Here is a 25558-nt window from a genome sequence, read left to right on the forward strand (position 1 = left end):
ATATGCGATAACGGTTCGGAACCGATCGGGCAGCCAGGTGGAAAGAGAAAGTCATTGAGTCGTTGATCGAAATAAGCCGAAAAAATGCGTGCGAACCGACGCGAGAAACTCCAACTTCGTGTACGTACAAGGAACGTTCAACAAGAAGAAGCGGCTTGTCACGTTTAATCCCAATGTGTCGCTCCTTAGATCGGCTACCGTCGGCGCTGTTGAAATTTTTAAAAGAGCCGTAAATCCGCTGTTATCCGCAGTCCTGCGGAAGACAGAGATAGTTGGAATTCTCGGCTTGACGGGTACCCAGGGAGCATTCGTGATACTCGTTAAAGTTTGATTAGACTTTGATTGCCGGCGGAAAGCGGACCAATTTAAACTCCGTCTCGCGGACTGAGAATAAAATAAAATAAAAAACCAAAGGCGGGGAGAGAGAGAGAGAGGGAGAGATATAGAGAGAGGAAGAGAGAGCAAGCGGAACGACATCCGGCGACCAAGTGAATGCGGACATTACGTCTCGGCTTTGCTGCGTTCCCTTCATGAAAGAGTTTAGTCGAGAGCCGAGTCTCTCGCTTGTATAACCAACGCGACAGTATGTTTACACCAGGATATGTCCCCGGCACCGGGAGTAATTAAACTTTTTCCAGTGTGAAATTGCAGGGCCGCGCCGATGTATCTGGCGAGGTATAGCTGCCCGATCGTGGCGGAAAATTCTAAAAGCGGGTATAATTGCGAGAACGAAGGGATCAACGACGGTCGATATCACTTGAGTTAACATCTTGTTCCTTCACAAGTGGCACAAGTTACAATAACTTTTTTCCGTTTGGCTTTCTTTGAACGAAAAAAATTCAGCGCTGTTGCAGCAGTGGTAAAAACAATTGATAGCAATTAGAATGAAATGCAATTGCCGCTGACGTGAGAAAGGAACGTTGTTGAGAAAAACGATTCCAACACGAGGAGTGTACTCTGAAACTTTGTGAAAAATATTGATCTTCCGCGCGAGACTTAACGTAATTATTATAACGACTCGTATCACGGTTGAAGGATAAAAGAGAGAGAGGGAGTACGCGCGTGTGCACCTCTTGCGCGCGCAATTGTTTGCCTTAAACAGGATTTTAATGCACTCAAGCCGCTCTTTCGCCGCGCGTTGTGTTGACTATGCACTTTGTCTTACCTGCGTAAATAAGGCAGAGTCGGACTCGACGACGCTGAGAACGCGTCAGGAGGAATTCTTTGAGCCACTCGACGTTGTTGTGCAGGGTCCCCCCGTGTTAAGCAACGGTGCTACCGGTCATTCAAAAAATCTGTCAGCGGACTGCCAGAGAAAGCAAACTCTCTCGCAAGCGCTTTGAATTCAGATATTATTAGCTGACATCTGACGCTATAAGGAACTGTCTCCTTTTTTGTTGATAAAGGTGAACGGCACCACTTAAAATTCTTGCCTGAGTATATTACAGCAGCGTGAAAAGAAATTTTTGAAATAACGCTAAAGTGCCGGCCGCGGCGTATAATAGGAAAAAAATTAAACTACTTGTAAACTTGCACTGGCCTGTGTTTCCCTGACGTTCCATTACGGCGTTTCTTATCATTTCGTTGTTTAACGAGATCGCATTTAAGTAATCTGATTCATCACAAGCACACATTGTTAACAATTGAGAATTATCTCTGATGCGATTAATGAACGTGTTTTTACTGTAACTAAAAAAAAAAGATGCTATTTTTTGGAATGTTTGATATATTTAACTGAAATTGGAAACGTCCCGAAGATATTTGCAAAAACGCACAGCTGTATTGCGAAATATATTACACACGCTGTCAAATTTCGAACACGCTCGCGGTGTCGCGGAAACAACTTGCTAGCGGCGTTGTGAAATATCACCTGCCAACAATCCACTGCATAAGCATCGACGTATTTCGGCTCGCTGTAGCGAGCGGGGAAAGAGTTAATATTGACGTTCCCGTTCATCTTGTCGGTAGATCTCGTATCTTTCGCGAAGATGTACGGCCTGTTGCGCGTTCTATGAAAACAATGTCAATCGTAGTACGATAAATCGAATCGCTTTGATCCCAAGTACCAGCATATCACCGCCTCTTTCCTCCTCGTCATCTTCTTATCCGACGGTACCGAGAACCATTGAGAGAACGAAACGAGACGCGCGAAATCACGAGAAAATCAGACTGCATTCGGCGAGGGATACCGTGACGTAGACAGAGTTACGGATACGGATTTTCATGGTGGAAATTTTCCGCGAGTGAAAGGCCAGAGCGACGGGGCGCGAGTGAGTCGTTTTTCGGAGCGAGTAAAGTAATTCATCCCAAATCGAAGCAATTCCGTGGAAACGCGAAACCAATTTCGCAAGAATTGCATTCTGAAACCGTCCACGTGGCAGACCCCGGGGCCAAACAACCGACTCTACCACACGTAAGAGTGCCAAAACTCTCGGACCTTGAAAACCTTGGAGTTAGAGAAGCGATCGATCCTCGGAAAGAATGATTTCGGGGATATTCCCTTTTCTCGTTAACGAAAGCTGAATGTTGCAAAAGTTTTCCCTTTTTCCGGGATAATTACGTTCGCTTTCCTCTCAAACATCTATATTTAAGGATCCCCGGTGTCGAATATAAACGAGAGAAAAGCTTAACTTCTTTATCATCTATAATAACAACGCATAAATTTGTATCGCGATGTTTATTGCGGCCTTCGCTTGATACAAAACTTTTAGGATTAATCCTAAAATCCTAAAATCCTTTTCGGTGAGTTACGTGACTTATATGCGAATGGAGTTTCCAACAAGAATATTCGGGATCGCCCCTAGCAACCCAAGTATTCCTTACCCTCCCAACCTCGGTATCTCGTTTCTGGCTCCTGTTTTTCCTCCGCCTTTCCGCCGTCGCTGCCTCTTCTCTCACGGTGCTACGTTAACGCACCGTGTCTGAAGATAGTGGTAAAAGAAGAGATATCTCCTCTTCTACCGTTATTTTTTATTTCGTAGAAAACCGGCGCGGGTCGACAAGTCGAGAATACGCTACCGCACGGAAGGAGAAAGGATATTCGTCATCCGCTTAATTTTACTAATGGATCAGCCGGTATCCGTTCAATGAGAGATTACGAAACGGTGGGGTGACGGTAAGAGGCCACTACACAATTTTCTTCCCACTTGTCTTAGCTACGCCGACTTGCCTTTACCGCTTTTATTCCTCGTGCTCGTTTTCTTGCGCCACCGTGGCGTGCCGCGCTGAGTTACCGTTTTTCTCGTTCTCGCGCAGTGGCGAGAGGAACTTCTCGACTTGAATCATATCTTCTTCTCGGCGTGTCGGTATCGTTACCGACTAGTGTCTCGTTCGTTCGCGGCCACTTCTTGTTCCTTACAGGACGTACCGGTAAGATACGCAAAAACATTTCAGTGGAAGATCTCCGCGCGAACCGCAATGGTTTGTTGGAGTAAAGGAAAAGGGAAGTATTTGTTTCAGAACGTGATAAGCGAGAAGTGCAAAGTGGAGATTCATCTCCATTCTCTGTGTACGGGACATAAATTATACGGTTATACATCTACTCCATTCTAATATCAAACTTTACCGAGCTTTAATAAAGGATTTTTAAATGTTTTATGTTTACGCATATAGACACAAAGTAATTTATTTAAATATTTATATTATTTTATCTATAGAGATAAGTATGCGCGTCGCGATTGCTATACGAAGGAGTAATGTAAAATATTGATTTCGAGGTTCAGAATAAACAGACGCAGATGTTAAAAATGCAGCACAAAAACTGGCGCAGTGCCTTCTGTCGCCAACGGACGACGGACAGCCTGCGGCTCTTTACAGGACAATGCTAGACGGGGACAATACAAAGAGCCCACAAATTGGCTTCGATGGTTCGTAGACAGGCCGCCATTCGGGCAAATCAGCGCCGCGAGGTTACGGTCGTCAAATCAATATTTGCACCTCGCCACCCTCGCACACAGAGAGCCAGAGTGCAAAGTCAGGCGTGTCGGAATTAACGAAGAAGGAAGGAAGGAAGGAAGGAGAGAGTGAAGAGGGTTGGACCCGGCGGTGAAGGACGATGACGAGGGGGAGGGCGCGGGAGGAAACACGAAGATGCGGGGTGGTGGTGGTGGGACTACGGTGGTTGGTGGCGTTGGAAATCGGTGGTAAACTGAATTAACCCCGTGTTGACCCGCGACCGTATGTTACCAAATGACTTTCTATTACGTTGCCGGAGCCGCACGGATAGAGTCCATTATAATCGAGCATTGCTCAGAATGGAAAAGGAATGATCGAGGTGCCGTCAGCCAACTGGGATGCTTGTGCAAATGTTATACTTACCGATCGTTCGTGCATTGGCTCCGCTCGCGCGCGAAAGACTTGTTGGATTTGTTGGCCCCTGGCTTGGAAATATTTGCCGAAACAAGAAAGCACGCAGCAACCTTTTACTTTTGCGTATTAAAGCGGCGGAAGCTTAGCTTCCGTTCGCTGCAGCTAAATTCGAGCACGCCAACCTTCCAGCAATTTTTGGTATGTAATGCAGTCTGCAGCACATCGATCAAGCCGACGATTACGTTCTTGCGTTTTGGCTTTTTCGTGTCGACGAGCGACAGCACGAACAGACGCTCGGACGATAAGTTCTTTGAGTTTGATGCCTTTCAAGTTTGCAACATGGTTTAACGCCACCAATATTACAAGAAAATGTGCCGAGACGTCAAGGAACGTTTCCCCTTTGCTGTTACGTGAAAGCAGAAAGCTTTACTGACAACGCGAGAATAAGTATTCTCTCTGATAAATAAATTTATTAGAGAATAAATATGTATATTGTACTTTTTGGCATACGTTCTCTAATTTGTCAGTTTCGATCGATCGTAGGATAAACTCGATAGACTTTTCAATAATCAGATTCAATGTATAAGACTACGTAGAAGATAATATTCCTCTGAATTATGAATTTATTATCTAATTGATAAAAATTTAATGAAAAAACAAAGCTGCCTTTTTGTTTTATCATACACTCAATGTCTTTTTATGTACAAATACGTAACATGATTTTCGAAACCTTATAAAAATAAATATCCTGACAGCGCGTACGTCGTGCCCCTCAGATTTAACGAATTTTTTTTCTGTTTTCTTTCGTTACCTCGAATTTCTTCGATTTAGGTCAAGGGAAGAAGCCAACTGACCGCAACTCAAATCAACGCAGGACACACGTTGTTTGCTATTTCCCCATGGAGTCACATGGGGAGTCGCAGAAAGCCAGTGAAACTGTCACGTCCCGTGCGCCGGCCGGAGCGGGTATAGGTGTTCGTTGATTGAGAGTAATCTGTTTTGTTAATTGCAAGGTCCGCAGAGCCCGATACCTGCGGTTGCGTTGTGCTGCGTTCAGCATTACAAACTCTCCTACTGGCACTGGTCGCTTCCACCTCCATCCGGGTGGTAGACCACCCGTTCTACCTCCCGTTCCTCACATCCTGGCTCACAACATCGCCGACCACAGTGTGAGCCTGTCGTCGAGAACAGCGCGGAGACTACGGGGGTCGGTTAACCGACTAATTGCAATACTGACGCGTCCGTTCGCAGTATTTGTGAAATTGCGATCATATCCGCCGACCTTGCGCGACGGCTATCATCGGATATAATAGACGCTATCCGCGCACGCCGTAACCACACCCGTCCGAACGCACGCTAATGGACCGTCAAAAGCGAAATTCAGCGTTTTTTCCGGTCGGGCCGCGTCATTTTTCAGAGAGCACGTCCGCTCCGCTCGGTTTTCAACAAGACCCGACGAGAAAAATATAGCGCGATTGTTATTGCTGCAGCGACCGACGATCGGCGCGTAAATGCAGGAAGTCGAGAAAGGAAACTGGTTTGGTCGCCGGCCTGATGAATACAATGCAATCACTCTTTTTTTTATTCCCCGCAGTTAGCGAAAACTCGACTTCGCATGAAAAGTGAATATTTCATTTGCAAGGGTACTTCGAAGTCCTATCCGTTCCGCGCAATGTGGAAGCGAGACAATTAACGAGCCATAAGTTCTCTCTCGATCGTTACTTTGCATAATATAAGAAATTTAAATATAATGTAGAGCATATCGTAAAGAACTTTGTGTGATGCTACAGCGCGAATTTACTACAGGTTTCCTCATTCAGTAACTTTATAAGTCAACCAAATTGCGCTTATGATTCGTTTACGACTTACTCGGAGACGTTCTTAAGATCATTCTCCTTCCCTGCTTGCACGTAATACGAGAATAATCATCTTCGCTAACGAGGAAACTTCTCGTAGCTTTCCTACACGGATATTCTTGAGATAAATAGTTACATTTATATAATTATCGAAATTTTAAACAGTCTTATACGGCTGCCTTCACTGGAAAGTTCTAAGCTGAAGCTAGAACTTTTGTACCTCTATTTTCTTGTAGTCAGTATTTGTTCAAAATTAAAAAATGAGATCTTTTAATTTTAAGATACTAATATAAATTCCAGTGTGTATATACAATATATATATATATATACTAAAAAAAAGCAAAAGAGATTGTCTCAAGATTGTCTCGTCGATACAAAAGTAGACTCAGAAAGCTGAAAGTACTCACCAGTCGTGTACATAGCGACACCCTTCAGGGTTACCGGCTCGAGTATGGCAGGCTCGCTCCTTCCCTTCGCATTAATCGCGTAGAGAAAAAGTCGATAGCTTCTTCCCGTCGTTAGTCCCGCGACTTCGAAAGTCGGCCCGTTGGGACCCGCCGGTACGGTTTTATTTAGGAGAATCGGACCTCCGTCTTCATCAGACACGACCTCCAGCTGATAACTATATATCGGAAGACCTCCGTCGTAGCCCTCCAGGCACCGGACTACCAGCCCCGTTCCCGATTTCGTGCCAAGCTCCTCCATATCCAGAGGAGCTGACATCTCCGTGGCACTGCAATTGTGAAGAGCGTACGGGCGACCCGCGGCTATAACCTGAAACAAGCAGACCGGAGATAAAATATATTTGTATTGATCGATCAAAAGACGCTTTATCGGATTTACAAATGATGCGCAGTTCAATTTCTTGCCCCGTAAAAAGAAGCCTAGGCCAAGCAGTACGCTCTTAATACTGTTTCCACGTAATACTACTGCACACAACTGCATAGTTTAACAATATAGTTTAACCGCTATGTTTACATCGTGCATTCCTCTATATCGCAATTTTCACAATAGGGGAAGGGCGATCGATCTTTCGAGCAACGGCAGTAAACGACTTTACACACGTTCGGGGACTCATATGCATGTCAAATACGAGCACAGTTTGTATCGTCAAAGAAGGCAACCCCCCCGCATTCTTTGTAGATGCCGTCGATCGATCAAAATGAAAATGTATGGAGCATAGTGATGCCGGAGTATACAATGCATGAAATTTATGAAGGAAATAGCTAGCAACATGACGCACGTCGTGTAAATACTGGAATATTTCAGGCATGCAGTATATACGGATGATTTAAACCACTTTTAGATCGAATATATCGATACGGCTAAGAATCGTGACCGACGTAATGATCGGGGAGAACGCCGTGTTTCAACCCTATCAAGAAGATCTCTCGATATCGGACGGAGATAAAATCCTATATTACAATTAACGATAAAATACTATTTTTCATGAGATTTTCAAGGATACTAATAGAATTTCTTTTTATAGTATGCTAAGCAACCTGACATGAGTTATATATTTCTCGCGCATAAAATAATGTATGAAAATAAAAAGATTACGCAAAAAATGTTCCCCGAGAGTGCGCTCGAGAATATATTTGACAGAAACTTTGATGTCAGGAGTAATTCATAAGCTATATTAATAAAAAAAATTATTTGTGGAAAAATTAGAGATTTATACAGGATTATACGAGATTCTACAAACCAGAATAAAATTTGTACAGGAAAAGCTTTATATACGTACGATCGAAATATTTTATTTAATATGTAATATCCATCATAAAACAAATGTGTATGTCTACTTTTTTAAACAAAGTTTGAAATATGTCCATTTTTTCCATGTGTTGACATATTGTATTTCCAATTACATCGCATGCTCTAAAAATTTCGCGAAAGCATCACCGAGTTTAATAATTTTATGTCATCTACAAATCCTAAGAGTCTAAATATACAGAATGACACATTGAATCTATCACATAAAAAAATTCATTTTATTAATAAATTATTTAATAAAGATTGACCCTAAAATCAGTGGTTTTTTCGCCTATTTTTGGTCCCGCGATATTGGAACTGAATTGTGTGTCAAATGATACCTTATAACAAGACATCAATCACAAAAAATTTTTAAGTTGAGGTGAGAATTGATTCCAGAGATATGGGAGGTCAAAGTAGTCAAAATTCATTAACTCGTCAGCCCGTACTCTTTAAAGCACGAATTTTTCTTTCAGTCCGATAATTTAAAACTTTGTACCCGGGGGTTTTGCTAGCTGCTGACAATGAATTTGAAGTCAGATTTTTCACACATACTTATGGATCGATTTACTTAACAAGAAAAAGAAATTATAACATTTTTTAAATACATAGTCCGCCATATTAAATCGGACATTATGAATTTTAAAAATCCGATTTCAAATTCATTGTCAGCTAGCAAAACCCCCGGGTACGAAGTTTCAAATTATCGGATTGAAAGAAAAATTCGTGCTTTAAAGCGTACGGGCTGACGAGTTAATGAATTTTGACTACTTTAACTTCCCATATCTCTGAAATCAATTCTCACCTCAACTTAAAAATTTTTTGTGATTGATGTCTTGTCATAAGGTATCATTTGATACAATTCAGTTCCAATATCGCGGGACCAAAAATAGACGATTTTTGGGGTCACTCTTTGAATGTAAACTTTTTTCAGTAGAACTACTAAAAATAATCGTACTTTTTCCGATATTTTCAACAATTTACATTTTTGTAACTAAGTCATAAATTAAACATCTATTGAAATCAATATAAAGATTATTTCAAGAGAATATGACTTTACTATCTTTTTTATTCACAAATCTACCTGACGAGAAACTTCTCGTATTTAATCATCGATTACACAGAAGTGACTAACGTATCGACAGTTGTATTTAAAATAAAATCTTTACCTCATCACTTTAGAGTGACGAAGTATATGTTACTATAATAGAGTACGACAACAAAAAGAGGATCACTTTCTATAGTTCAATGAAAGCGATTAATCTATGCGCACGAATGTACTTCGTATGCTCGCGCGTTAAGCTAAAAGCCTCGAAATTCTGAATTGCACGGACGGAAACCGCGCAAGTCGCTGAAACGTAAAGAAGCGAAAAGGTACAGGTGGAAAAGTACTTGCCTGAAAAAGGCAAGGTGTTCGTTGCTTGCCAACCTGGTTGCTCGCCCAACATGCCACCGTACCGTAATCCATTTCCGTGGCCGGTGTGTAGTTCAGTCTGTACCCGTGAAACTGCTGGTACTCTTTCAGGCTGTCTGGCGCGCCGGGCGCCGATACGTGGGAGTAACGCGAGTGTGGTACCTCGACGAGCTCGCCGGAATTATTGAATGTCCAATGGAAAGTCAATGGCGCCGGATGGCTCTCCACGGAACACACTAACGACACGGTCTCCTGTTTCAAAGCGCCAACCACCACTTCGCTCTTGCCCTCCTTGCACACCGGCGCATCTGCAAACAAAGTCGTCGTACTTTGCCAACGGTGGCCTTTCTGCGAACAACGATGGAGTAGCGCAAAGTTTGAAGTACAGAGTGATTTATGGCCCGCTTGTCAAGATTAATGTATAACAAAGTGTATGCAAGTCGACGTTCTTCTGCCCCGAGAAATTTCATTGTCCGATGATAAGCATAAAAAGCTATTCTGATTAATTTATGTTTCCCCGGGTCATGCTCCGTACATATAAATCGTAAATCAATCAGCATTCCATTCTTGTCGCGGAATAATATTAACGGCGAGTTTAAATGGATGTTCGACGTTCTGTTTCGTTGCACGGTTGCATCGCACCGTGCTTGCATGCGCACGCCCGATATCCCGGCGAGATCCGCGAGTGTCAAACGGAAGAAGAAGCAGCTCGACACCGTTCAGCCGGTTGCACGGTCGATCGATAGTCTAATAGGAAATTCCCTTGACACCGGTATTTGCGATAGGCGCATGACGTGCGGAAGTCCCACACGGCAGGAGTGATGATTTACGACCGAAGACTAGGAATCACGGATAGAGAGACTGTCTGGTTGCAATTTGATACAGTCTATGCGATACTAAATTAATTGCTAAGATGAGAAGTTGGAGAGATGCTACGCGTTACGTACATATCGACGTATATCACCAGAGCGATACGTCCGTTTACTAAAGGATAATATCTTACGTAGACGTTTTGGAATAACGTCCGTTCTCCAAGTTTGCGGATAAGAGACAGTAGTAGAGAAATCAGGCCGATCTCTTCGCCTAATGCGACGTATTCTGAAGTGGAAATCACTTTGCGAAATGCCACAAGGTGCTTTCTTAGACATGTCTCTCCCAGTATATCTTGCGATTCTTGTATAAACCAAAGACTCGATCGAGTCGTTTATTTTCTTTAAACACCTTTCAACATAGTCATCTTATTTGATTCGCCTTCCATTCGTAAAAACAATATTTTTATGAAAATTCGCTATTTCATCGTTCGATAACTCGAACGATTTAGGGAAACGTGGCGAAAGACAGTTTTATATTTGACGCAGATACGTATTTTTGAAAAAGACAACTTAAATAACTTCGCAATTTCTTCAGAACAACCATTCAGACAAATTTGTTGATTTGTTTTTCCAGTAAAACATTCAGCAACTACGCTTTTCTCTCTATATACTCTTTATTCCAGCGAACGAATTAAGTGTTCAATAATAAATGTTCAGAAGCCGTGGAACTCGAATCACATATATGTTTGTTAACTATTCAGTGGTCAGCAATCAATGCTCATTCATCATTAATCCTATGATCAAAGTAAAAATCAAGATCAAATAAATTATACCGCTGAAAATTACATTAATCCAAAGAACTCTATTTAAGTTCCAAAAATAAAGAAATTCTTATAATTCTAGAGGTTTTCATCTGCGACAGAATTGCTGCTGTTGACAGAGAGTACGTAGATAAATTTTAATTTCTAATTCTTATTAGATTCAAAGTTATCAAGATTTGAATATACTTCAACACATATGTATAACAATGGATGTTAACAAACTTCTAAATTTGTGAATCAAATGTGTGTTGACCGGGAAGCTTTTCATACTTATACGATTTGCATTGCAAAGAGTTAAAGTTGTTGGAAGCGGAATCTATGGATCTTATTACCTTATATATACTCGTACATATAAATATTGTAAGAACAGTTTTTCATTTTTTCTTAAAAACTTTATCGTTTTAAAATTACACGCATTTACAAATACATTTTAAAATATATTAGAATAAAACCACGTAATAAATTTTTGTGTCTTAATGCGTCTAATAAAGTATAATCGATAAGAATATACCGTATGTCGTACAAAATAAGCATGGATTTATTGCGTAATATAATATTATAAATCACATTATGAAAAATAATAAAAACTATCTAAAACGATTCGAATAAGATGCGAAAGGGAATGTCTTTTGCATGACATGGCGCGTCATTCGCACAATATTATATCGTGACGTGATCACGGATTGTTCGAAGTCCCATGTGAATGCAAAAGATCGACGTCGTCAACTCCGCAGGGGGGTTTTGGAACATCAGAACGGATCCGCGATCTCCTTCAGTTACGTGCGCCTCGCCGTACGTCTGCTCCGGCCTAGCTTAGCACATTGCCAGCCTGCGTTCACCCACACATGAATATTCAACTATACGCTTTACATACATTGAATATGCATCGCAGTCCTTCCTTCCCTCTTAGGTCATTTACAAGATGCAGATACGCCAGGCTGGCACCAGGGGCACCGACCATTCTAATAGAATAACCCGCGTTCCGTGTTTCACAGAAAACTATACACCCTATCTCTACCGCGCGCTCCCCGTTCTATTCCCCCTTTTATCCCTCCCCTCGACTTAACTGTCGAGTTCGTTTCTCATGCGTTCGACAAACACCCCTGTACTTGCCTCTGTGCACACCGCGGAGTTGCTTACCATCGATTAAGTAATTATCGAGGGATCGTGGCTGCGAGAGGGAAATTGGGAGAACCAATGCCGCTTATGAAGGACATACGCTCCAATGCTATTACGGCATTGTTTACCCGGGCCAATTTTCGAACGAGATAATTTGGCTATTAATTACACGAGAACCTCAACTTGTTAATTGTGCTTTCCACTTACACATTATCTGGAGCGACACCGGATTACTGGCCGTCTTTCCCTCGCTGTTCGCGGCGAGACAGGTGTAATCGCCGGCGGAGTAACGAGTCAATCCTTGGAGAACCAAAGAGTGGTCGCTGAGGACTACGCCCGCTGTAGAATTATTCTTCAATTCTTTGCCCTGAAACCACATACAAATTGCCGTTGCAATACGATTTGAATTTAATACAAGTCCGTGTTGCTTAATTGCAATTATAATGTAATTTGAATGCTCGCGCGCTAACGGATGGAAACTGTACTGTAATAAAGAACGCGTGGGTATAGTACGCACGCGAGTTATCTAATGGAGAACGAATTACATTTGCATAAAGCGGCGGGAGAACGGACGGCGTGGGTGTGCAACAAAACGCAAATACACCGTGAAATGTTTCCTCGGATATCGTGATAGACACGCGAGTGTTCGCGGTACTTACATCTTTGAACCAGGCGAGCTTGTACACCTTCGGATTTGCCCGCACTATACACTCGAAGTACACGTCGTCGCCCTCTTTGATGTCATCCGGATTCAGCGTTTCGCCCATCCTTAAGATGACCACCGGCTGGTATTGTACGTCAAGCCGCCACTTGTCCTCCAACGCGCTGTCTGATATATCAGGATTTTCCGCGCGGCATGTTAAATATTTACCGTCGTCCTCTATAGTTGGCACGAAACTGAGGATACTCAAGCTCTGATTGTTCTCGATCGGGTACTGTAATTAAATATACACGTTGATTTCAAAATTGAATGTTTTCAACGTAGAGCTGTGACACGCGAAACCGAAAATATAGATTTAATTTCGGTATCAATTTTCCCAGTACTGCAGAATCGAGTAACGCAGTTGATTTAGGAATCAAATGCTTCAAACTAACGATTCAACATATCGATTTGGAAATCAAACACAGCTTTATACTTTTTACACAGCCCTATAACGTAGAATTTTCAAAGAAATGATAGATTTTCTCGAAAAACATTTTAATTCGTAGGAAAATTCGCGCCGTGTTTATATCGTATTCATAATGTAACTACTTTGCGAAATTAATTGAGATATATAACTCGCGCGATATTCAGATTAAAAAGTGGCCGGCCTATTGATCGCATAAACTAATCGGCCCATTAACAAACTCCGCTATCTTTACACGATTCGCACATTTCTCATTTCCTGCGTCGAAAGCGCCATTCCATTTTTCATGCGGCGTCACGCGTTTGCTGCTAATATTAATTTAACATCGTTGGAAGCTGTTAGGCCAAAGTGATGCCGAAATAAAAGAGCGCCGGGGATTAACGGTTTTTCAAGATTTATGATGCTTAGAGCAACGACGGGAAATGGAGGTCGAAGCCGGGTGCGGGTCACATCGCTGACGCTTCCTCTCTCCATCACGGCCCGTGTCCCTCCCGCTTTCGCGATGTCATTTTAATGATAGTGCCATCGGGCATATATATCGGAAAAGCCACGTATCCGCATCAGTATCGCGAATACGATGAATGGAAGTAATGGTTCGTCAGGATAAATGTGGTGCGTCGCTGTCTCTCACTCTCTTATACACCTCCACCGATCGTGCGTCTCCCTCGCGCACCCTCTCCGTTTCGCTTTCCCTATCTCGTGCATTTTTTTTGTAAGCTTCGCTGCGTTGTACTTTCAGTGCGCCTCAGTGCGACGCGATCGAATTTTCCGATAAAACCCTCTGGACAGTCCAACACACGAGCATTGATATATCGCGCAGGTAGATCGTATACGCGAACTGACGTTACAGTCACAACGTTTCGCATACGTCGACCGAACGTTACCGGCGTAGCATTTATAAGCCACTCTTCTAAGAAACATTTACAGCTCACTTTCTAAGAAGATGTGAACGTATCTTCATGGATATTTAAAAAAAAACATTTAACTTAATCGATCTTATGCCTCTATGCAAATAAGACACAATTACTAATTGTAAGTCTGATGATATCTTGTTCACTTTCTCGTACTCTCACGAAAAATAACAAATCTAAAATTCTGAAATACGAGCGAAACATATATAAAAAAAAATACAGAATTTGCAAAGATAGTCAATTTCTCATGCAACGACAAGATTACAAGGCTCAAAAAATTTAAAAACGCAGTTTTCCTTCACATCTCTATCGCATCAAATGTAGAAATGAGAGAGATGTTCCCTGTGAAAGAGATAAAAATTTATTCTACGTTTTCAATTTGTAACGCACTGAAAACCTGACGATGAGCTAACGTATTTATCGTATTTACCTACGTATGAAAAAATTCGTAATACAAACATTTTGTGAAATATCCCGTTATCACGTATGCGGTAATGGTCGTCACGAGTGCTTCAAACATTTTCGCTCGCGAATGATTATAAAATAATGGCGCAGTAAAAATATATATGATATAAGCATAAAACGGTAATGTCGCTCTGTTACCATAATCGTAAAATTCTGATACGTGGAAACACCGAATACTTTTCATCAGCGAAGCTTACTTAATATAATTTTATGTATTACTGTGTGATCTATGCAATATATTAAAAATGATAAAAAATTCGAACTCTACTTTAATGCGTATTCTGTAATCTATGTAGATTTTAAGTAAATATATTATATAAATATAAATAATTATTAAAATGAAATGTGATTTTACATTAAGAATTCTATAACGCAAGGTAAAACTTTACTTTACCACGGAAACTCATATTATTAGAATCAATTAGGTTATATGTTGTTTCATATCTCTAACAATATATATGCGAATGGTGAAATTATCATATATTGCTTCATTATTGTTAACTAACCGCAGCTATAATATCGATCAAGCTATATCAGTTTGCATGTCGCTTTAATATCTATGCATAATTATCTTGAATATTATAATATCATGAATACACGCTACAGATACTATATCATTTAATGATCACAAAGATACCGATGAATGTTTCATATTTGCCATTTCAATTGTTAAACTTCAATAACCAACGTACGATGTAATTCAGAAAAGATGACAAAAACGATACAATCGTTATTTATTGAATCGATACAATATCGATCGACGCGCGGAACATTCTCATGCAAAAAAAAAAACAAGAAATACATAACACGAATTCGTGGAATATATAGCTTCTCTCGAAGAAAGAAAAACAGTTATATTTAGGGAGACGTTTTAAAAATTTAACGCTCTCGGGTATAACTGAAACATTTCGTGCCACAGGCGATGGACGGGGGGAGGAGGGCATCTACGTCGAAAATAGGAAAAGAAAGTTAAGTCTCGAAAGTTTATCAAGCGAAGATCCACTGGATCGTTCGCGAACTTCTGTACTCTCTCTGTCACTGCGAAAGGAGCGTCGAGGTATGTCGGGGATCGAGGCGACGGGATGAACGGACGAATAAAGGAGAGGAGGGAGGGGTGCGAGAAGTCGTCCACAAGAAAAACGAAATAACTGCATCGTCCTAACTTCTGGACGAATCGTCGTAAACTGCGGCAAGTTACGGGACGTCGATTTCAGAAATTTTCCCCCGAATTGTGCGACGCACTTCAGCAATGCTTTCCGCTAACCGTTTTCAGAACTTGACACGAATGCTCGCATCCAGATGGCGGAAGAGATAATATATACAACATATATATAAAAACACTCAACGCAACTTTTCTAAATTATAGTACTCGGGATATGAATCGTGAATGAACTACGCTCTTCCTAGAATGCGTGAGCAATTTTGCCGACTTTCTTCCTCAAGATCGAACTTTGATTCCGAAAATCACTTGTAAAATTATATGCATTTGAAGAGTTCAGGGGAAGAACGATCAAAGTCCACTTTTTGTCAAAATCTGAACATGCAGCTATCTAATATTTTCATAATTCTTATCTGTTTTGATCAAAAACAGTTATAATTTATTGGAAATAAGAAAGAATCCGATGTACCGTGCAGGAGAAAAACGATCATAATCCACGTGCTTGTGGGGAAGGACCATCAGAGTCCAATATACAATGTTATTTTGTTAACCCGTTGAGGTCACATGGGGTCCAGTGGACCCCAGGCTTTTTTTTCTTTTTTTTAAGTGTACTATTTTGAGAGAAAAACGCACAAAGTTTTTTTGCTCTATCTAAAAAAATTTTGATAAATATTTTTGTGAAAAAAGTCAAATTTCTCGAAAAAAAAATTTCCTCGCGTTTTTTCAACATAAAAAATTTTTTTTAATTATTGGATTATCAAGAGGAAGTCATAAATTAATTCCAGTTCAAGGTTTGAGTCGATACATCAAAAAGAACGCAAATGGAAACTGTTGTGGGGTCCATTGGACCCCATGTGACCTCTACTTTACTTTTAGGAGGTGTGACCTCAACGGGTTAAATAAACATTTTTCGGGTATGTCTGCGCAGCTATGTTAATCTAGTTAAAATATCATCTAGCAAATTTAATACGTGTAATGAAAAAGATAATTTTACATCGTAATAAAATAGTCTTATAGGAATCAAATTATCGCTTGAAATATCCTGCAAATGGGGAATTAAAAGATTTACCGCGATACTTGAATTTAAGTAGTTCACTCTCAATTTTACTCGCATTTTATAACAAGAGCATTATAAATTTACTTTCGTCACCAGAAAGTTACAGACTGAGTGTCGACATTTAACATCTTCAAATAAAGAGCCCGAGAGGGGAACTTTTTATTAAGTAGCCGAGAATGTTTGTTCTTCTTCCCGCATTTAAATGACCTCCTTCTTTAGCCTCCTTCTTTAGAATGATGTCTATTTTCGTTTCGCTCTACGACACTTTTTTTCACATACATAATTTACATGCAATATATATAGGGAACTTACGGTTTCAGTCGGCTTAATGATTGGCTTGTTTGCTTTCCACCAAGTAATCATTGCTTCTGGTCGTGAACCGCTCGTGCGACATTCCACATTGTAATTTTTGTCGGCTGAAACTCTCGTTTCCTTCGTCAGGATTTGAACTATCAACGGTTTTACTGCAACAGTGAAATAAATGTGGTTGTTTTCCTGTAATTACAGTAAACTATGAAGCAGTTTATTTTTTTAGGCGTTTTTATTTGCGAAAAAAAGAGATGCCCCAATTTAATAAGCGAAAAAGTCTATTTTTCGACGGAAAACAAGATGCAATTTGCATGCAACGTAGTTATATGTACATTTACTATTCGTGGAGGTGTTTTGTCATTTAAAAAGACAGATGTTTGCACATATAATATAATGTCTACGTTATAATATGAGAGATCCTATTGTATTTGCAATTTTCATTTCTCTCTCTCTCTCTCTCTCTCTCTCTCTCTCTCTCTCTCTCTCTCTCTCTCTCTCTCTCTCTTCATTTAAAAAAGATCCACGTTACAAAGATAAATAAAGTTACATCGTTAAGCATTATCTGTGCGTGTATAGCCAAGTTTCTGCTTGAAACTGGCGAATCTTAATTTAATCAACTTTATTCGGATCGCTACAGTTTCAAAGTTGCTCAGCGAGCGAAATCGTGAAAACGCTCCCGTTACATACAAAAACGATGGTGGTCAGTTTTGTACCAGGAAAAATCCGGAAATAAGATTAAACGGTCGGAAAAACGACGAAATCGGACTATCTAATTCCGAGAGAAACTGGGAAACATATTCGTAAAATCATTCCGAAATTTCGTCGCCCGACAAACTGAATGAGCTTCGCGAGCAATGAAAGAAATTAAAGAACGATGTGGACCGCGCTCAAAAATCGCAATTAAAATTTTGCCTTTTTCACATGGCGCAGTAATATATTTTAATTATTTAAATCGCAAATTCACGAGAGGATCGTACTGACTCCTAGAGTCTACGATCATATAAGATTTTCAAAAAAATAAGAGTATTATCTAAGGCAGCAAGTTATTCTTGTCGATCATCCTTTATCTTTTACTTACTGAAATATATGTAAAACCTTTTTTATTTTTGCTACAAAAAAATTTCATCAAAGATACACGTTACAAAGATAAATAAAGTTACATCGTATTTGTTTTTTTTTATAATTAATTCATTAATTAATAAGTAATTAATTTTATAATTGTTACAATTATTTTAAGATCCTTTTGCGGGAATAATTGTGATATCTACTATATTTATTGAGAATAACGCGTAGCTCCAATAATATTGATAAATTTAAAATAATAATAAAACAGACTGTATCTCAAAATATCAATGCAAAAATGTAATCGTATTTTTGTACGTGATCAATATTAGCCTCAGCGATATCAGTACCAATTTTAATTTCAACGATACAAAAATTAAAAAATATATGATTTGATTTGAAAATTTTACTTCTCTATATAGATGTTATGACTGCACAGATATAAAAATAACCCGAGACGTTACTTAAAAATTGACGAATAAATGAAGAAATTAGTCTGATTGTGAGTGGTGTCTCGGCTGTTGATTATATTATCATTACTATATCGGAAACTTTAGTGCTTTGCTTATTAAATAAATCAATTTTTTATTGTAATGTCGCAAATATAATGAATAACTATCATATATTTATTAACAGGAAGATTTAGTTCCACAATTACAAAATTACAAGCCTATATATGGCTTAATACATATATGGCTTAATGCATGTCTTGTCGTATGCTGCTTGTAGCGAATATTTGATATTCATGTCGATCGAAAGCGATCGAATTAGCCAATTCGTAATATAACATTGATGTCATATGGACGTCCTCGTAAATTTCAACGCAAGGCTCATGCGTCGTCACGGCCAACCACTCATACAACCCCTAATTGCCATTAGTTGGTAGCCACTTCTCTGAAATTGGTTCCTCCGTTTCGCTCTGCGCTCTCGTTCTGATGCGCGCATACACACACACACTTGCCTGTGTCTACGAATAAATTTGATGACCCTCATGCTAGTCTAGACATTATTTTCACTTATAGAAACTTTCATTCATTCGTATATAATCAACTTCCGCGTCCATTGCACTCATCCAATAATCAGGAATCCACTTGATCAGCTTAATACCGCGAGCGATAATAAGATTTAGTGATGAAATCGCTTTGTTACGCACGTAATAAAGAATCGGTACGATCTATTTCAAGTAGATGTCTCGGGAGAGATTAGATTTTAATTAAAACATGTCGAGAGCGCGATTACGTTCGAGAGTAGCTTAGTTTTGCGCAAGGTGGGTCTGAAATACGTATGAAGGTCCGATAGCGGTGGCACAGATTGTATCGACGGGAGCATCACTTGATGCGCCCGGCATCGCGTGTACGTCGATCGTGATCGCGCCTCACGGCGCCCGAGGAACGAGCAGAAAGGATTGTATCTATTTTCGACGTTCAATTAGAACAAAAGCACGCAAAGCCGGTGCGCAATTGCTTGGACGAGTAGTGATGTTTGATTCCTGCTACGATATCCGTGGAATCAACCCTTCGACATTGTGGTTCCATTGTCGTTCGTAATTCAGTGATCGCCGACAGCTTTGATAAATTACTCCACTCTATCGGTCGTGTTAGATATCGTGTTCGCACGCTTGGCTTTAGTGTTTTCCTGAAGCGGCTTGTTAACTTAGCTCGTGACTTTTTGCTCGAAAATTCAAGACAAAAGGGATATGTTCGATAAAAGTTGAACGAAATATCCCGAAGCCATAAAAGAAATCTTTAAGATTATATATATTTTTACGTTTAGTTAAATTTAAATGTTGCACTGAATTCAGCAGGTCAGTCAACCTCGCAACGTCACACGACACGAGAGTGTGCGTCGTTCTTTCTTCGCGCCTGCATATGGAATCTCTGGTTTTATCGTTAACCGTAATGCGCATTCATCAAGTTTTACTCGCGTATTATCGAGGCGCAGCAGCGGAGCGATGCCATTTGCGTACACCGGCGAACAAACGTCCGTGGAATTAACGCTCGCTGCGGGCCGAGCCTTAATGGTTTCACGCGTGTTTACCGTGGCGTTATCGTTTGTTCGAATAATTCCCTACGAGTCGACGCCCTCGGTCGGGGGGCACTTATCAAACCCGGCGCTCTTCGCACCTTCCCATTTATTTCCAGACGGTTGAACGGCCACCTGCTCCGTCAGAAAGCACGGCGCGACTCTCGGCGCCAACCGAAATCAATGCAGGTATATTAAGCTATCTAAGCCGAATTATCAGAACACACGAAATTTTATATGGAATTAATTTGCTAATTATTTGCTATTTTTGCTTTTAAAATTAATTTTTTTGCTCCAGCTATTAAAAAGTTACGAAGGGCTGGATAGCTTAAGATTAAAAATTTTTAAACCAAAAAATAGCAAATAATTAGCAAATTAATTCCATATAAAATTTTTTGTGTCCTGATAATTTGAGTTATAGATAGCTTAATATACCTAATCAATACCCCGAGAAATCGTCGACGACGATGAAAAGCGCATGGCCCTCGGTGAGTAGAAATCTCCCGGTCTTATCAGAGAACAAGGTCGAGATAGCTCCCTGATGAATGACGATGATGTTTCGCGCGTCATGGAAAAGCGCCGCGGCCCAGCTCGGGGGGGACGAGATTATTAATTATTATCAAGCGAACAGTTCCTGACGCGCATGACCGCGCACGAATAAACGTCGCGCGCGTGCGAAGGTGCGTGCTCGTGTGCGTGCGTGCGCCCGATGCACGCACGACCGGATACGAATTAGCGCAATTGCAATTGGTATATCTAGCGAGCCGTTTATCACATTGATGCCGACTTTAATTCTTAACCGGTGGCACGAATTGCCAAGCGCTACGCAAAAAAAGTGTGCCCCGACTGTTAAGTATTTTATCCTTGCAAAAAATTTATGAACAAAGCGCATTTGCATGCTATGCCACAGACACTCCGGACCACTCCGAAAGCTTTCGTCACGCCAGCCACGTCACGCACTTCGTGCCCACTTTTATTTTTCACATTCTCGCCGATCGAATCTTGCTACAACAGCACACGATACTGTGTGAAATGTCACGACATTACAAGAGCTTTAGTCCTTAATTTATCTGTTGTTACGTAATAAAATTTCAGATTAATTTTTTTTTGTAATTAAAAAGTGATTACAAACTTTAGTCTTTAGAATGAGAGACGGGATCTGATTTCATCAATCTCACTCAATTGAGAGGAACTTCGAATGCGAAGAGTTAAATCTTGATGAAGGGGATAATTTATTGTTCAAAGGCGTTTAATCAAAGGTCATTAAAATTTCAAAGTGATTCATGTGACAGCAATTAAGAATGAATTGATACGCATTTCGAACGGGGAAGCGTGGATACGCATGCTTATTATTATTTCTATCGAGCGGATTCGGCACGCATTGCAATGTATGAATTAATAGGCATCACCCGCGGGAATGTACGAAATTATTTGCATACAAGAGTATGCCCGCGTCTATTAGTTGCATATACTGTCTGATTATTTATGCTTGATAGGATTAGTTGTTTGTGCGAACTGCGAACTACCCTCCTGCATAACTATCGAATGCAATTTCTTGGAACAAAAGCAAACATCAGACTAACTTGGCGGAACTGTATACACAGATACAAAACACATGTTTTTTACATGCAAGTCATAAAATATTGTGTTTGAAATGATTGCTTAAAATAAGAAACTATATATTACTTTTGTTAAAAATAAGAAATTAAAGTTTTGTTGGGAAGAGCAAACACAGACTTCTTCGACAAATGTCGCATTTTTGAAAGCACTCTCACGTTTGGACAAACGCAAGGGTGTAATTGATCACGTCAAGAACGTATTAGTCATCAAAGATTTGTTCTAATAAAATTAGTACACGCCGAAAACGAGGGAGTAAGGTTTCGATTTTATAATTTTTCTTTATACTATTATTAGTCGTGCTGTTAAATAGAGTTAGCGTGCGTCGCAACATGTATCGTGAATCGCCGAGTTAATCCGCGCGTCTCCCTTAACGTACGACGTAAAGGTTGCCAGAGGCATGCGGGCGTGCAACGTGCGATCGCGGCGAGATCAATCGGCCCACGAATTAGCGCCTCTTGCAGCTCCGTCAAGCACTAATGCTTTTACGCGTGTTTACATTAACGTTATCGCCGCCGGTTCGAATAGTTTCTTCCAACCCTGCCGCGGCTCTTCGTTTCCCTCCTGTTTGGCACGACGTTACTGGGTCATTACGAGTCGAACACTCTCCAGCCGCCACTTACACACGATATCTTAGCGCGCCGCGCGTACCTTCTTACCTCGCCGTATCCACACGCACCCATCCAACGCGCGCGAGACACCCGTATACGGGACGATTAACGCGCCCACAGACGTGCACGCACACGCGTGCACGGCGTGGGCGTTCTCCGTCACGTCTATCGACCGACGACGCCGACAACAACGGCTCGCCCGAACACGGACGCGCTGTCGCACGCCAAGTGCTCGCGTAGAAACACGGAATCGAAGCTGCGGACCCAGGAGGCACGCGATTCACTGATCCGTCTTGCGAGAGGCGTTACCGTTATCTTCATCGGCCAATCTCGTCCGAACGACTAATAGGTTCAGCACGTGAATACCTTGGCGGCCCGGCTATAGGACCACGTGAAAAGGCCTTCGGTGCATGTAAGTACTCCTCTCTGTGACCGTTGGAGTGATTCGCCAACGGTGTGTACGATACGAGAGAGAGCTAGAGCTGCCTAAAACCACGCGGCCACGGAAGGGAAACGCTGATTTGCATCGGTCTCCATCGCCGAACTATTCTCGCGAATTCGTTTCCTTAGACAACGTCAGATTCGATAGACACGCCGTTTGGTACGCTGCTGTATGAACATGAAGATTACAAGCTGGAGAGATTTCGTATGCGACAAACGAGGGTTGTCAGAATGAATTATAATCCACACGCTTACATTTGCGGCTTGCATCGCATTAACGCGTTAAGGGTCAGCGACTTCATTACAAAAGTGGCAACACTTGTCGCTCGGTAAAGAGAAATAAACGGCCATCCAGGAAGATATCCCTAGATAGGAAAATATGCGAAGCGTAGTTGAATGTTTTTTCTTTCGCGAAATACGCGCGTCAACTTGTCGGTAGTTCCATGTCTACCTCGACGCGCAAATGGAGAACTCTCGTAGCTCGTTATGCACGCGATAATTGCGTACTTACATTAATGATTACATGGAACTACGTATGTGCAGCACTTTACGTCCACTGGGCACGTTTACGCTTAACGGCCGCGTTATACATAGCGAAATGTTAGAAAATGTAAACAATAATTTGTTCCACTCCAATATGATTATTGAAGATAAAAACGTTGCGCAAAAAACGATAGGTTTATAATGATACGCGTATAAACGCGGTTTCGTACTTTGATGCTACGTCATTCCAAAATATCGGTGTATTAGTTTATAAAAGTAGCTTAGTAACAATGCTAACAAGTTTTATCTACGATTTTTTTCGACTCGAAGCAAATTGGACCGGCTATGGCGCCTGTTTGATAGATTGCGATTCCCGTAAAAACACGTTTAAGAAACCGCATTGCACGAGCATGCAACAGAGATTGACAAAGTAGGTCGCGTAAGTAGAACATTTCTTGATCGTCATTCAGTATGGGCGTACATTAGGGTAATCGGAGATTCGTTTTAAGCATCCACCAGGAGGGGCCTTCATTTTTTTTTCTGCGCGAAATGATCGACATGCTGACTCAGCGCTAATTCTCGCTTATAGCCTATTACTCGATGAAAAGCACTCTTTCGGCACTCTTCTATTTATGTAAGACATTATTTCGAATACGCTATTTACGCTAACGCAATCACCGACTTCGTGATGCTCGATCTAGATTACGCTGAATGGTATTTTTGTGCGGCGCGTCCATTAACTCATTTAATAGACTGTCACTATGAAAGGTAAATGTCGCTCACGTTATCATAACGTTATAAATTAGAGTTACGACAACACGAGTAAATTTAATGCCGCGCGAAATTAATTCATGGCTATGAACTCGAGAAAACGAAAGATAGAACGAACATCGCAATGCAGTTTCGTCAAAATAGCACAAGAAATTATGGAAAGTATAGAATAAGATCGTCAACGACTTACGATTCACATCGAGGATGAGCAATTTGGTTTGCGGTGGCACCAAGTTCGTATTGCTGGCCTGACAGATGAGTCTCGCCTTGAGGTGTTGTCGTCCAATTTTCGGATACGTCAAGTGGTTAACCGTTAACCCATCCCGGGTATCATACTGATAGGACTCGTCTATCACGGTATTGTCGAGATACCACGTCAGCTTCGGGAGCGGCTTGCCACCACGAACCTCGCAAATCAGGTTCACGTCGCTCCCCTCGTTGTACCGCTTCTCGATGCCCAAAACGGTCCTCGTCGCCCCATCCGATATTACCGGCTTCGATGGAGGCACTGTGCGAACAGCATGCGTCGTTAGAATCCAGCGCGGACGCTAATCGATCGTTCGTCTAGTGAAACGACAGTCAGCGCGAGAGATGCGTATGCGGTCGATGCGGTGGAATCCGGCAGAACTTTGGCGTTGTAGCAGAATTAACTGTTATAATGGCCGCAAAACAGGTCGTAGTTACGAAGTATATTACCGCGGCAGCTCCCCAGTTTGCGAGGCAAACCGCGGCTTACGCCGAGATTAATTTATGCACTGGAAAGTACCGAGTTCGTAAGTCAACGCTCACGACGAGATGTATCGAGGAGCAAATGTATATGTATCTAAATCAAACATGGCGCGAACTTTACGTATCGCGCGAAGGATCGAACGATTATATTTTCGATGATTTAAATTACATATCGTAAAAAGCGATCTCGGGGGCTCGAGATCGAAGGTGGTTCTTGCTCCGATACTTGACGCGACCTCCATTACCGCGCCCTGATCAAAAGGACCGACTTTAATTGTTGCGTGATCACTGGTTGATTGAGTTTCACCGGGATACAATGCGCTCACCTATAACGGTTAAGTTCATCCTTTGTTTCCGCGTCGGCGAGTTTCTGAAGTCCACCCGGCACCGGTAGGTCCCCTCATCGGTGCTCTCCAGCCGATCAATGCTGAGGTGAGCTGGATTCGTCGCCGTGACAAAAAAAGCTCTTGGTCCCAATGCCAAAGGCGACGACCAAAGGCGGGCGTTGCTGTACTGCCGGCGGCCGCGTACGTCAAAGCTACAACAATCGATTATAGCTTCTGCAGTAAATTCAATCGTGAAGCTCCATCGTTTTTTCAGTTGTTATGAGATACGAGCGCATTATGAATGTATTACCGATACTCGATGTATTATTAATTATCAATGCTTGATATTACGCAATATGGAATTTCAACGTTTTTCGCTAATAGGC

At 41.3% G+C, this 25558-nt stretch overlaps 1 protein-coding gene across 3 annotated transcripts in view; it reads right to left on the reverse strand.

The window, feature by feature from the left end:
• The window catches only part of LOC139818750 (neural cell adhesion molecule 1-A), a 136502-nt gene that overhangs the window by 8122 nt on the left and 102822 nt on the right, over positions 1 to 25558 (reverse strand). For 2 of the 3 annotated variants that reach the window (XM_071787632.1, XM_071787631.1), the window contains 7 exons: positions 25173 to 25384; positions 24308 to 24625; positions 17114 to 17265; positions 12742 to 13017; positions 12290 to 12449; positions 9313 to 9638; positions 6572 to 6938 (listed from right to left, as the gene is read on the reverse strand). In XM_071787632.1, the coding sequence (XP_071643733.1) occupies positions 6572 to 6938; positions 9313 to 9638; positions 12290 to 12449; positions 12742 to 13017; positions 17114 to 17265; positions 24308 to 24625; positions 25173 to 25384 (1811 nt within the window). The remainder of the gene's footprint in view (positions 1 to 6571; positions 6939 to 9312; positions 9639 to 12289; positions 12450 to 12741; positions 13018 to 17113; positions 17266 to 24307; positions 24626 to 25172; positions 25385 to 25558) is intronic. The other variant, XM_071787634.1, reaches the window with a different exon arrangement.

This window comes from Temnothorax longispinosus, chromosome 9, assembly GCF_030848805.1.
Source record: "Temnothorax longispinosus isolate EJ_2023e chromosome 9, Tlon_JGU_v1, whole genome shotgun sequence".
Classification (NCBI taxonomy): Eukaryota; Metazoa; Arthropoda; class Insecta; order Hymenoptera; family Formicidae; genus Temnothorax; species Temnothorax longispinosus.